This window comes from Camelina sativa, chromosome 10 (assembly GCF_030686135.1).
Source record: "Camelina sativa cultivar CO46 ecotype springtype chromosome 10, ASM3068613v1".
Lineage (NCBI taxonomy): Eukaryota > Viridiplantae > Streptophyta > Magnoliopsida > Brassicales > Brassicaceae > Camelina > Camelina sativa.
In genome coordinates this window covers 22,255-36,004 of record NC_141889.1, presented here as the reverse complement: position 1 = coordinate 36,004, position 13,750 = coordinate 22,255, and the positions used below count along the sequence as shown (strand labels likewise).

At 41.6% G+C, this 13,750-nt stretch overlaps 3 protein-coding genes and 1 pseudogene across 9 annotated transcripts in view; 1 reads left to right on the top strand and 3 right to left on the bottom strand.

The window, feature by feature from the left end:
• LOC104773700 (protein FAR1-RELATED SEQUENCE 9) overlaps window positions 1-13,750 on the bottom strand; it is a 34,923-nt gene that overhangs the window by 11,695 nt on the left and 9,478 nt on the right. The window lies entirely within an intron of this gene.
• LOC147935673 (uncharacterized) lies at window positions 213-2,646 on the bottom strand. Its single transcript, XM_087470221.1, has 3 exons — window positions 1,561-2,646; window positions 1,299-1,328; window positions 213-1,256 (listed from the first exon to the last, which is right to left on the bottom strand). Exons 1-3 carry the CDS (start codon window positions 2,551-2,553, stop codon window positions 213-215), a joined length of 2,067 nt encoding a protein of 688 aa, XP_087326347.1. The 5' UTR covers window positions 2,554-2,646.
• Window positions 4,472-5,563, top strand: LOC104716100 (expansin-A20-like; annotated as a pseudogene). Its single transcript, XR_015567791.1, has 2 exons — window positions 4,472-4,755; window positions 4,840-5,563. The product of XR_015567791.1 is annotated as an expansin-A20-like (transcript).
• LOC104719892 (brefeldin A-inhibited guanine nucleotide-exchange protein 1) lies at window positions 5,541-13,159 on the bottom strand. Of its 4 annotated transcripts, none has more exons than XM_087467965.1 (11): window positions 11,977-13,159; window positions 11,539-11,856; window positions 10,991-11,324; window positions 10,447-10,869; window positions 9,956-10,248; window positions 9,173-9,446; window positions 8,429-8,919; window positions 7,941-8,262; window positions 7,449-7,809; window positions 6,560-7,221; window positions 5,541-6,381 (listed from the first exon to the last, which is right to left on the bottom strand). In XM_087467965.1, exons 1-11 carry the CDS (start codon window positions 12,948-12,950, stop codon window positions 5,776-5,778), a joined length of 5,058 nt encoding a protein of 1,685 aa, XP_087324091.1. In that variant the 5' UTR covers window positions 12,951-13,159; the 3' UTR covers window positions 5,541-5,775. The 4 variants fall into 4 exon arrangements, with proteins under 4 accessions (XP_087324091.1, XP_087324093.1, XP_087324094.1 ...); XM_087467967.1 differs by having other exon boundaries at window positions 10,991-11,334; window positions 11,977-13,107; XM_087467968.1 differs by having other exon boundaries at window positions 10,991-11,334; window positions 11,952-13,087.

Sequence of the window (13,750 nt, the reverse complement as noted above, 5' to 3'; positions counted from 1 at the left end):
GGGATCAGGGTCAAGATTGTGGCATTCCATTGCTTGAGCATTTTCCCTGTAGTAAAGAATTCGAGGACAGCCTCAGTTATAGAAGGTCCGACTGTGTCCCAGTGAGCTGTGAATAATTCTACACAATAGTTGTCTGGACCTGGAGCTTTGTTCCTAGGCAATGAGAAGATAACCTGTCGGATCTCCGCGGGTGTAACCGGTGAGATGAGAGATTAGATATAACTCGGTGAGCATCGTTGAGGAGTTAGAGCAGCAATCTCTGAGACAGATGTGACATTGTTTTGAGTTTGATTGCTAAGTAGGTTTTTGTAAAAATCCACCACTAAGTCTTGAATACCCTGTTTCGAGTCCACCACAAGATCATTTCCATCGAGAAGGAGGATAATTTCATTGAACCCTTGTCTGGTGATAATTGATCGGTGGAAGAACCTTGAGTTTTTGTCACCCTCCTCTAACCAACAAATTCGGGATTTATGTTTGAGATAGGACTCTTCCGCTTTTGCTAGAGCACACCAAGTTTTGAATACTTCTTTCTCTTGCATGACTAGGTCGGTTGACGGAGCATGCAGTAGTTCCTGCTGGCAACAGATGAGATCAGTGTAAGCGTCCTGAACCCTCTTTTCAATACCTGAGTAGTTAGTAGTGCTAAAATCTCGAATCACCGGCTTGAGCATTTTCAGCTTTTTTGCTATTATAAACATTTTTGTTCCATCAAAAGCGAGTGAATCCCACCAGAGCTTGATTAAGGGAGCAAAATCCGGGTTTTGATTTAGTAGGACCAAGAATTTGAAAGGCTTCTTCCTCTTTGGAGCGTGGCTATCTATGAATAGGCAGCAAGGACTGTGATCCGAGAATTCAGGCTCAACAAAGACAGCTAACGTAGTTGGGAAACTTTCAATCCACTCATCATTTACAATGATTCTATCCAGCTTCTTAGCGACTAGACCAATGGTGTGTTTATTTGTCCACGTGATAGTGTTGCTACAGTAGGGGAGATCCGCTAGTGAGGCAGTTGTTAAACATTGTTCAAGGTCATGCATACCTGAAGAGGAAAGGTTCTTTCCTTGTGTGGAGTGTTCATGGGGAAACAGTGTTTGGTTGAAATCACCCAGAACAGTCCATGGCTTACTTGAAACAGTAGGCATAGCAGCAATCTCAACAATCTCCTCCCATAGGTCCTTTCTCACTGAGGCAGAGGTTGAGGAAGCATAGACAATAGAGATAACTAGATGCTGATGAACAAACGGCAGTTTCACCTGACATGTGATCATCTACAAGGATTTCCGTAAAACAGTTACCTGAACAGAAGGATGCCAAACGATCCATACCTTTCCAAGTTCAGAGAATTCATAGTTGTTATCAAAAGACCAGCCAGGGAATGCACGAGATACTATAGCTTATGCATTCAATGGGCTGACGTGGGTTTCTACTATCCCACCAAAAAGTGGTTGATGTACTTTCAACCATTTCCGAAGATGTCTCCGCTTTACAGGGTCGTTTAGACCTCTTACATTCCAACAAAAAAATATCCATAAAAGGATATTGGGGTTAGAGGTTTACGGGGCCTCCTGCCCGAGCTTTACGCATCTTCTGTCTCTGCATTCGCTTAGATACGACCTTCAGGAACCGATCCTCATTCACTACCGGATTGTCATCCTCGTCAGAGGGACTATCAGAGCTTGTTCCGGAGGTATCATCATCAACGTTGTCTTCTTTGGTCGATAAGGGGGAGAACAGGTTGTCTCGCAGATCAATACAGAGCTTCCTTTCATCAAGCTCCAGAGAGCGTGAGGGGGAGATTCTTATAGGTGAGTGAGTGATTTGTGGTGGCGCTTTAGCTTTGTTTGGATCGGTAGTAGTCGCCATTGGCATTGAGCTTGTAGCAGAAGATTGGGGTACTCCTGTAGCTGGGACAGGGACTGGCGATATGGTAGGATTTGAAGAAGTGGTTATGTCATGGAGTGGAGGCACAAGAGGAGGTGCACCAGTAATGGGTAGCAGGCTGGTAATAGGTTGCTTCCCTTGGCGTTTGTCCTTTTTGGCTCTAGGGCAGTCAGATGTTAAGTGTTTGACTGAACCGCAAGTATTACAAGTAGCGGGAGCTTTTGAGCAACGAGAGACTGTGTGACCCACCTTGTTGCAATGACTACACAATGATGGCAACCAAGGACTAGACACTTGAATACGCTTGATCACCCCGGATTCAAAACGAGCATTAACTGCTTCCAGTAATGGCTTCCTGGGATCAATGACAGTGTAAACCTTGGCAACCTCCACATTTATCAGGTTTTCCGTATGCGGGTGTAAACAGATAGGATGCCCAACTAGCCCAGCAATGTGCTCAAGCCCTTCCCGGTTAAAGAACTGAAGGGGAACACCCTCGAATTCAAGCCATACGGGAACCATGGTCAGTTCTGGTTTTGTAGCCTGGATGTCTGGATACCACTTTGCTACAAACATTGATTGGCCATCGATTTGCCAGAGGCATTGACTTAATATGCGTCTGCGAGCATTTGGGCATGGTACTCTAAAAAGAAATGAATTTCCTTCCATCTTGGATAACGTAATGTCCTTACGTTGGCGACTCCATATTCCATTGGCAATGGCCTGCACTGCTCCTCGCGAGGGTGGTTCTTCGTAGAATTGACCTAGGATGAAGCTGTCCCATGCCTTCCTGTTCTTTTCAATCACAGAATTTGGAATCATGACACAAGCTTCACCTGAGTCAAGGGTAAATGGGATACCTTTTTCCCCAATTTTATAGTGTTACCGTTGACGAGGTTCTTCCAAGGAGGGATGGCATTTGGCGCGGTCTCGCTGGTTAGTTGTTGGGTGTTTGGCAGAGTCGAATCCGGCTGGATGCACCCATTGCTTGTGCCCTGGCTGGCATCGGAGGTCTCTGGGATCCTGATGGCAGTGGTTTGGGCAATTGTGTTTCCGAGCACCGCGGTATTCACCTCTACATGAGGGGGAGTTATGCTGTGGCCGTGAGTCTCGATGTTAGCCGAGATCTTAGAGGTCTCAGGTAAATTCTCAGATCAGGGTACATTGGGAGTCGTGCCAGCTAAATCAGACGATTCAGGCGGCACTGATTACGTTGGGTCGATTTTTGAGGAGCAGCACAAGTGGGGATACTGCGAGGAAGGGATATTTTGTGTTTTTTTTGGCCATGGTGGCCGGAGGGAGCCAACACCCAGATCGGCGAATGTGAAGGGAGAGGGAAAGGGATCGAGTAGTTGAGTGAAAAATTTAGGCGCGTGAGGCGCGTGTTTTGTGTTTTTTTTAAAAACCCTTCGTTTTCCAAGTATTGCGTCAGCTTTGTCTCGTTCTTCTCTTGATTCTATCTTTTTGAATTTATCTTCTTCGGTCTTCACTTCCTTATCAAGCATTGCAAGCAAGCGCTTCCTATCGCCTGATTTCATAGACTTTGCCCTGTCAATAGTCGATTCTTTAATCGTACCTTGACGTAGCTCATTGATCAAATACACAATACCGCTGGGGTGAGATCGAATGCTGTGAACATCTGTTCCCACCGTAAACTGTGATGAAACGTATGCTTTAACAGATATATCCACGTTCTTTGTTAGTGCCAAAGAAAGATGTTGTGCTCCCATCTTGCATAGCTCTTCCTTTTCACCCACTTTAGTAGCATGTGTCAGAATATTTCGTTTCAAATACTTGAAATAAAGAAGAAGACGACTCATGGTAGAGTTAGCCGGAGAAACCACACACAAAAATAAAAAATAAAAGACGAACGAAAGCAAAGGATGGAGAAGCAATGCTCGTTGCTGGAGAAGAGGTTCATAGTCGCTATTTAAAGAGAACATGAGTTCTCAGATTTCCATTTTATTTTATACATTCCATTTTTATTTGGTCTCTTAACATTTCCATTTTCTTCTAAAGTAAAATAGGAAGACACAGATTTCCATTTGTTCTTTACGTCATTATACATTTTTCATTTTAATAATTAACCTTAATTTATTTTGCTTCTGGGCTTTTTAATTAGTAAGGGCCCAAGAGATTTGAGCAGTCACTGTGAACTAAATTACATGACTTATTGGATCAATTTGAATTTGCTGTTTCATTTGACACGAAATATTCATGTTTGATGATGTTACATCTTTTATTTTTCTCACTCAACTAATTCATTGCTTAGCACATATCTTAGTTTACCTGTTAACCGCAAGATACCATTTTGTTGATTTCAAATTGGCTCATATTCCTCTCTCTCTCTCTCTCTCTTAAAATGCTTTAAACTGGGCTTCTGGTTTTGTTCTTGTGTGAGTTAAATAGAACCTCGTCGTTACAATACTCGCGCTACTAAGTACAAGTACTAACCATACGTAAACTTCACAATGCTTATTGAGATAACGGGTAGAAAGTGGGCCGCCAAGTGAGATGGGCCGGAAATACGTATTGTATTCCTTTCCTTTTTTTTGTTTTGATCTGAAACGGAAAAAGTCAAAACATGTCAGAGCAATTTTTGTCGCATCCCCACCACACCCAGTCTTGAAAAGCGGAGCCAGATGATGATCAAAAGAACCCCACAACCCTCTCAAACGCATCGCTTTTGTCTGCCACCTGTGAGGATCCCAACAACACTGCTTGTTGTGTTCATGGATTCTGGGCTTCAGCAACTCGCATTGTGCATCTTTATTCTCTGCCGCCTCTTTCAAGCCACCGCCGAGGATGACTGGAAGATAGCCACAGCCACGCTCTCCAGAGACAGGGACGGCTCCTCCTCCGTCGCTACTGGTTCTCTTCTCTCTCTCTCCCCCTCTATTTTTCTTTCTTCTTTCCTCAGTCATGACTAACTAGACTAAATTGGTGTGGTGATAGGAGGCGCTTGTGGGTATGGAGATCTGAGGTAGAGCAGCTATGGCGGGTACAGCGCAGGCCTGAGCGGGAAGCTGTTCAACAGGGGAAGCAGCTGCGGAGCTTGTCTAGAAGTGCGGTGCGTGAACCATATCCGTTGGTGCCTCCAAAGCAGCCCCTCCGTGGTGGTCACCGCCACTGATTTCTGTCCTCTCAATTCGGGTCTGTCCTCCGATTACGGAGGTTGGTGCAACTTCCCAAAGGAACACTTGGAACTATCTCATGCCGCCTTCACAGGGATAGCAGAGACCAAAGCCGAGATGATACCTGTATAATACAGGAGGGTCAAGTGTGGGCGGAGAGGCGGTAAAACTACTGCCTCTTATGATGTGGCTCCTCCTTATTGGCGCTTTGGAATGACATACCAAGGAAAGCAGTTCCACTCCTGACTCATCATCATCATCATCATCATCATCAACATCAAGCCATGAATGATTCACTTTCGGTGGTCAAAAAACAAGTTGTGGCTTTCTTATTGATTATCACTTTAGATATCATCACTTCATTTCAAGTATAAATGACTTGCTACGAGTGGCCCATCTTTGTCTTCTCCTTTCTTTTTCTTTTAATATTATATATCTTCACAAATCCTTACTTCGACCTCATTTGTAATATTATATGCTCATGAGTAGCGTTAACAATCACAACTGGGAGGGAAGAAAATATGCAGTGCAGAAATTTTTTACCATCCTTTTCTTAGTTTCTATAACAGTAATTAATTACTCTATATCAGCACAAGCAATCAACCGCACAAAACCTGTTAATCTCACATTCTTTCGTCAATCCTCATTAGACACGAGAAGAAAAAACGAAAGAAGAAAAGAGTGATTTGTGTCTGCTCGTAACCTATCCTTTAGGTGCTCGAATGTCAAACTTCAATGCACTTACAACCATCCTATTCTATTCATCCATCATTGGACCCATACATGTATGGAACACGGTGCTTAAGACTTGTGGGACTTGTGAAGAGCTGTGCTCACTCCGCACAAGCTCCACTAACAATGGGAAGAAAGTTGGTGCATACCTCTTGAATGAATCTCTTTTCAGTTCCATCAGTGCCTTCAGCACTGCAACCACTAGTGGAGATCTTGCTGCTGCTTCTTCCTTCGATGTTGCTCCCATGGGTAGAATCCAGTTTTTAGGCTGCCTGGTTTCTTCCAACTCTGAACCCTGAAACAACGTGCACTTCAGGTACATCTTCAGTAATTGCACACACACTGTAATCAGTTGAGACTCTATGTTTAGCTCCAAAGACACTCCTGGGTTGTATGTCAGTAGGTCTTGAAGAATGTCCAGGTAGTTCTGGTGTGTGTCATTTTCGAAATGAAGCATGGGAGGTTCAGAGAGCTCCAAGGTAGAGCATGCTCTCCTCATTTTCTTTTGCAGTATCAAATCAGAATTTAGCTGGTGAGCATGTGATGAGATTGATGAAAGTATCTCCAGGATAACAGTGACGTGAGATGCCAACAATGATTGCTGATTATTTTGGTAGAGATCAGTCACTACCTGAGAACAGGAGAAAGAGTAGTGAGACAGGGTAAGAGAGATCATTCTTCTGGAGCAAGGCAAAGGTAAAGCATACAACATTTCTAGATTCATTTTCGTATGGGATTTTTAAAGAACAATTTGTTGGTATTAGTCAAACCTTGGCAATTCATTGCATAGTACAACATTTTGTACATACCTGAACAACCTGCAACTGGACGGTGATGTGACTCTTTGTTCTTGCAACAACATAAGACATAGTTTGCAGGCTGTCCTCGTCCACGTCATCTTCATTACTAAAGTCCTGATCAGGCAACGTTTCCTCATCTGGAACATCATCCATGGTTCTCAGTGTTTTCATGAAACTAGACAATGTCAATGAAGCAGCTTCTTTCACAGCCAAAAAAATCTCCTTCCACTCATCTTCCGAGAAACTGCCACCCAATTCGTCTGCCAACCGCAGCAACGCGCCGACTCCAGCTACTGTAGGACCCTGAGCTGGACTTCTTATAAGACTAGCAAGTAAGGACACTACACTTGATAGTTGAGACCTTATGACAGTAAAAAAACTGACAAATAGGTCTACCAGACACTGTGCCGCCATAGCTGAAGTCTCAGCATCCCAAGAAACTCCACTAGGATGTGGAGAGAATGTAGAGGGAAATGAACTGTGTTCATCTTTAGAAAGCAGATCATTCTCGCCCCACACGCTATTAAATATAGGATAAATAACAGAACTGAAAACACCAATCCAGAATGTTCGTGAGAAAATATGACCATGATCCTTTAAAATATTAAAGAGCACTTCCAGGGAGCTTTTACGGATTGCTGATCTGGAATCAGCAGTTAGCTTAGACAATCCTGTAACAAATATAAACTTTTGATTAGAATGCAGGGAACTGTCCTTTCCTAACCTCGCAGCAAAACAAATTCAATCAGTTGGACGAATTAGCAATGGAATATGTGAATTCGAAAAATGTAAGATCCCCATTATATGTTTTTTTGTTTTGTTTTGGGACAAAAGCCCATAATATGTTTATGCATTAAAACAAAGGTATTATTCACAGATTAAAATTATGACAGATTACCTGTGAGTAAAGGAACCCAATATGATATGTTTTCATCTGCATCCATAAAATTTTGGGTATTTGGTGCATGGTCATCAGTTACTGGAATACTGGGACTGCTGGACCTACCCTTCTCATTCCACACAAGGCCTCCTTCTGCAAGTTTTAGGGCACAAAATCGTAGAAATGCAATAGCATTCAGGCTAACATCGCTGGTGAATTTGCTGTTTGTGAAAGTTATGAGGCATCTAACACAATCAGTAAAGGTTGTTGCCTCCGTCTCTGTGATATATGAAAAATACTCTCGGACAATTTTTTCCATTGTCTCAAAGGCCAGCAACACAATGTTCTTCCTTTCATCAGCTGCTGCGGTTGTGAAAACCTGAAAGGAAATGAAAAAAAGAGCAGATGAACTACTCAGTATAGTATCTTCGGTTGAACGTTTTTCCTCCTAACCTGAAGCTTAATCATATATGTTCACATACAGGCGGATGCTAGGAAAACATTATGTACCTTGAAAACACTTTTCCACCCTGATTTTACATTACTGACACGGCTGAGTACCATTTGAGAAATGCACCGAACTATTAGTTCTCTTATTTCAGCAGAACTGCTTTTTTGCATAACAATGACAAATGGTCGAAGAAATTCATTCTGGAAGTTGTAGTTAGCCAGCTCCTCACGTTCCAAGAACTTCATAGAAAGTTGTCGTAGTGAATCCATAACGAATATTGCAACAGAAAGATTCTCCGACAAGCCAACAGATACAAAAAAATCTGACAGGATGCTCCATATGCGAGACCAGACTAGCCTGATGCGGTTCATGTTGTAGTGGCTGTACAACACAAAAAGAGATATGTAAATTTGTGAGTTGACATCTTATTAGACTCTCATGGTGCTACCTTGATGTCCAATTCAGTAAGGCAAGATGAGATGTATTCAGTATGTTCATTTCTCATTCTATGAGTTCTAAAGAGAGTATCAAAAGAAGAAACTCTTACGCGATCTCAACTAATTTTGTGAGGCTAAATACTCGAGGATCCGTAGGAGACTGTAGTTCTGACATAGAGACTTTGCATAGAGCTTTAACAAATGCTACTATGGCTTCAGTCTTCAACCGCTGGCTATGAGCATATACATTATTCAACTGAAAACTCCCGATCTGGTCAAGCAAATTCAAGTTTGCAATGAAGTTATTGATCTGGTCCTGCTTCACAAGCCCTGGAATATTTGGTCCAATTGCACTGCTATCATATGAGCCCCCTCGAACAACAGCCATCACCACCGGATTCTGGAGGGCTCCTTTTTTCTTCAAGTTGGGAAACCCCAAGGCTTTCTTCTCTTCCGTCTCGGATGAAGAAAAATAAGATGCATCACTTGGAGCACCCTCGCCCAATAATTGCAAATGCTCTATTCTAGAAAGACAAGTCAAAATATGCTCCCAAGCATCTTGCAAGTGATTACCATCTTCAATGGCAATTGATATGATGGCCTGAACAACAAAATAAGCAATAATGAAGTTATGAAGAGGTCAATTCACGCATGCTTCTCTCCATAGAGGGAAGGAGAACTTTACAGTAGAGAAAAATAAATTAAAAAGCCGTTGAAACAGAAAACTAAAACACATGATATTAAGGTTAGTATGCCTTAAAATGCTTCATCTCTCTGTTCTTATACCTTGAAAACCGGATGTGAGAAAAACAAATACAGAAAGAAACAACTGATTTTCATAAGAAGAAACTTACTTTAACAGCATCGACATTCTTTTGCTTCATATCTCCTGCGCAATGGAGATTTGTGAACTTGGCCATGGAAGTGACAAATGCATCTCTTTGCGTTTGCATACCCATAACTGCTGTAATATGAACGGCGTACCGAAAGCCTCGTAAGCATTCAACTGCAGCAAGCCTGTCATCACTCTGATCAAGTGTCACGCTGAATGCGGCAAGCATTGGTCCCCATGAAACTTCAACCATAAAACGCAATATTGCAACGTCTGTAACGACATGGTAAGCTGATCTACAAGACCGGAAAAAGAATCCAATTCATGAGATTCATGTTAGGACTTCAAATCCTAACATTCATCCACGGTATTTGTCAACCCTAATCCTTTTAGAAAGATAGTTTCTCAGGCAAACACAATTTCAGAGACAAAAATGAACTAGGGTACGTATTGTTTATCCACGTTAGAGGAAAACCTGGTTTCAGCTTAGTTCGCTAATTTTGCAGGTAGATAGTTTCTCAGGTAACACAATTTCAGAGACAAAAATGAACAAGGGAAAGTAAAGGGCAAGTATTTCATCAACGTTAAAGGAAAACCTGGTTTCAGCTTAGTTCGCTAATTGTGCAGGTAACCTGACTCGCTCAGCAGCATCATACTAAGAACAATCACTCAATAAAATCCTTCATTGAATACAATTTTCTAATCACTACTACGTAGTGCTATCGTCCCCTGCCTTTCTCTCCAAAGAATAAGAGCCCAAGCACCTCATTTCACACTAGACTCTAAATAAGATAAATGAGCTTACTCTGATTTTCCAGACTTCGACCTGAACTTTTCTTGAATATGCTTTATAAGAAGACCATTAGCCCCGACTGCCTTTTCTTCTGTCTGTGTCCAATAAACCAGATTGAGTATACCGTCCAGACCCAGTAGTTTATTCAAGCCATTGGACTGCCTGCTTTCTGGGGCAGAAGAATCAGAACTCATCTTTATTTCATTTATGACAACTTGGTCATAAAGCGCACCAAGATAATCCTCTGGTAGATCTTTGCCATCATCAATGCCTCGGTTATTTCTGATAAAATCAGCCTTGGTCATCTGATTGTCATAAACAAGAAAAGGAGACGTAAAAACACACTGTAAATACTGTATACCAAACAAAGCAATCTCCAATACAGAATATTTCAATAACAATTTCTGAGCACGTAAGTAACCAGAAAAGTTAACTCATGCAGATGCAGTCCAAAAGCAAACCTATCATGGATGGAATAAATTGTGACAGCCAAGAAAACAAACCTTCTCTTTAACCATGATATTGTGGGCATCAGTGTTAAGCATTATCACAGAGTATGCAAGAACATATGCTGTGTCAGCACTGCTGAATGAATTTGGATTGCATTTGCAAAAGCGTTCAGCAAACTTTTCCATTATGCGGTCAATTTTCTGCGCTTCCCCAGGAAGCCTGAACCCCTTTAAGAAAAACCTAATTGCCTCACCAAAATTCATCTCCTTGAAATCAAACGAGTCCACATAGGCATGCATAACTTTCATTGGAAACTCCTCTCTTTCACCCAAATAATCACCAATCATGGTAGCATTCAAGCCTGTGGTATTTCTCAGGAACGACACCACCTCATCTGGGGAGTTGCCAACCTTTTTACAGCTTATAAGAAACTCAATACCCTTTGACGGCTTTCTATTGAATAGAGTGATGCATTTCTGCACATAAACCAAGAAGGATGATAAAAAAACCTAACATCACCGAAGAGAAAAATAATTATACTAATATCACCGTATGGGACGGACAATCTTTTAGTTCTTTTATGATGCAACATCAGACCTGGAGTTCAATTTTGTATGCCCTCCTTTGTTCAAGAGTTGCAGCATCTGATGACTCTGAACTCAAATCTGGGTGGAAGTCATGATCTGTAGTTGTCCCGTCTTCTTCATTTGGGCTAGAATGACTGTCTACAGGTGCTTCATTTTCTAAGCTCTTAGGCAGAAGTGATTCGCCCATGCTCAATTGTTGGTCCATCCATGTTCCCATTGCCTTAATAATGCTAACCAAGCACTTCACTGATTCATGCCGAAAAGTAATATCCTGGACTGGGGACAAAGTTGTCGACGAACCAGGAGGAGGCCCTAAAGCAGTTTTTAGAAGACCGTTGACAATCCTGCAAACATCTGAGAGAATTATAAGAGCTTAATACAATTTACTTAAAAGTACAAAACGACTAATGGAATACAGATATGAACCGTGTAGGCTACTCTGGTGCCCGATCTGATCTCTAAAACTTTTCAGCTAAGAGTTGTAATCTGACAACATCTGGAACGCTATTCTGGAAACAGAATCCAAAAACTAGATAGAAAATAAGAAATTGCAAATACCTTTCGAAGATGTTTGGTGACTCCACATCACAGTCAAAGTTGACAAATATGTCAATGATTAGGTTTGGCTCGTGGCAAATGTTCTCAAGTAAGCTGAGCACGGTCATTTTCTGCAGGAAACTTGGCTGAAGAACATTTTCAAGAACACGGAGGACAAGCATGGGGAAGAATATGCCTACTTCTGATTTCATACCCGATCTGTATTTCCGTAGCAAGGTGGTGAAGATAGCACATTGAAGTTGAAAAATAGACATAACCGAGAGTGCGCTATTCTTCAACAAAGACAAGCAAAGGAACTGCTTAATGGCATTGAGAAACCTGCATATTTTGGGGGAGGGAGAGTTAGGTCTTGGATTCCATGTAATACTACTGAGAGACGAATAGCAAATGCTGCATTAGATAGGGAATGTAACCTGCGAAATGAAAGATAAAACTTGCCTTTCGTCAGAACGCCAGATCGGGCCACCGTTATCAATGACGACTTTGAGCAACTCGAGAGACAAAGTCTTGCCTCTAACAAGAATCTGATCGTCGGTGTTCTCTTGTGACGAGAACTTCATAGACAGCTTACACAGGTTTTTGAAGAGAAGGAATCCGTCTTCCCTGATCTTGCTAGTTGAAGCACCATAATCCTCCTCCTCCTCTGGGCCCTGCAACACTAGCATGAAATCCGGAGGAGGAGCTGCTTCCCCGGCCGTAATAACGTCGTTGATGAAACCCTGACAAATATGAACAGAGTTGCCTTCGTTGACATTCTTATCCGTGATGGCAAGCAAGTCGTTGACATTAACTGTTTTGAGTGATGCATCCATAGAATTCGCCTCGGATCTGGTGAAGACGATGAGCATGATCTGAGCCAACACAGATTTAGCGCAGATCTGGTTGGTCCCGTTAAATCCGCCGAGATACACATTATAGCAAGTCCTGACTAGATGGAGCAAACAATCGCCACGGATCAGGATGCGAGGAGATCTGACGGCGGCGAGGAGGACGCGAAGGACCGCCAGCTCAATTGACTCCTCGCCGATGCCGCAAACCTTGCAGATCGCGTGGATGAGCTTGTAGAGAAGTGAATCAGGAGAAGAGGAGCAGACCTCGCCCCGGAGGAGGGAGAGGGAGAAGAGCTTGAAAGAGCAATCGAGAGCAGGCTCAATAACCTTGGCGTAGCCGGTATCAAGAGAGAGAAGGAGTGGCTGAAGGACGGCATCTGAATCGGAGGTGGAGAGACCAAAGAGAGGCGATGAAGGATCGGGAGAATCGGAGAGAGTCTCGAACTTGTCGAGGACAGACTTACAGGCGGAAACGAGGAAGGTGTGCTTGCGCCACGCGGCATTTTTTATGATCTTGTCCAAAGATGGCCCAATCACCCGGCCGCATCTGGTGGCGCCACCAAGGTTCTGCGACGACGACATCACCGACGGATCTAACACACATTCGAATTCACGGCGGCGATTCAGAATGAAATAGGCAAACCCAGAAATAATCGGGCCACATGTACTGTATTTTTTTTCTTTTTGCGGCGTTGGCACAACGAAACGCTGCGTTTCGTAACTTTTAACGTTTTTGTATATCGTTTAAAATTTATAACCCTTATATTTTTTTTTTATATTACCTTTTCTTCAATTAAAATCATACTAATTACAAATTTTCCGTTTATCAATAATTTGGATATCAGTATCCAACATTTAATATTATTCGATAATCTAAAAACATTTTTAAAATGATGGTACCATATAAAACTTTAATCAGCTTTAAATAAATAATTTAAAACTGGTCTATTTATCTTAATTTTATTTACTGTTTTATTATTTTTAGATAAATTTTATATTTGTAACATATACTCTATTATATTATTTTAAAATAATTTTGTAATGTAAAATTAAAATATTAAATAGAATTTAACTTTTTAAAAAAATATTTTCGCGACAACATCAGGAAGATATAAAAAATTATAAAATTATAGTTTAGTTGCACGAAAAAATTATAAATATTTCAAATGATTGTATAAAATAAGAATCATTTCTATAGTTAACTAAAATAATAATATATTTTGCTGTGCTTTAATTAAAAAAAAAAACTAGCTAGGAAATTTTCCATCGTCTTTTTATATATAAGTTGAGGATTGGTTTCCGAAATCAAATGAATTAAAAGAAGGAAAGAGAAAAACGTCGATAATCCCAAAATAGCATAAACAACTAAACCCTCGAGCTTC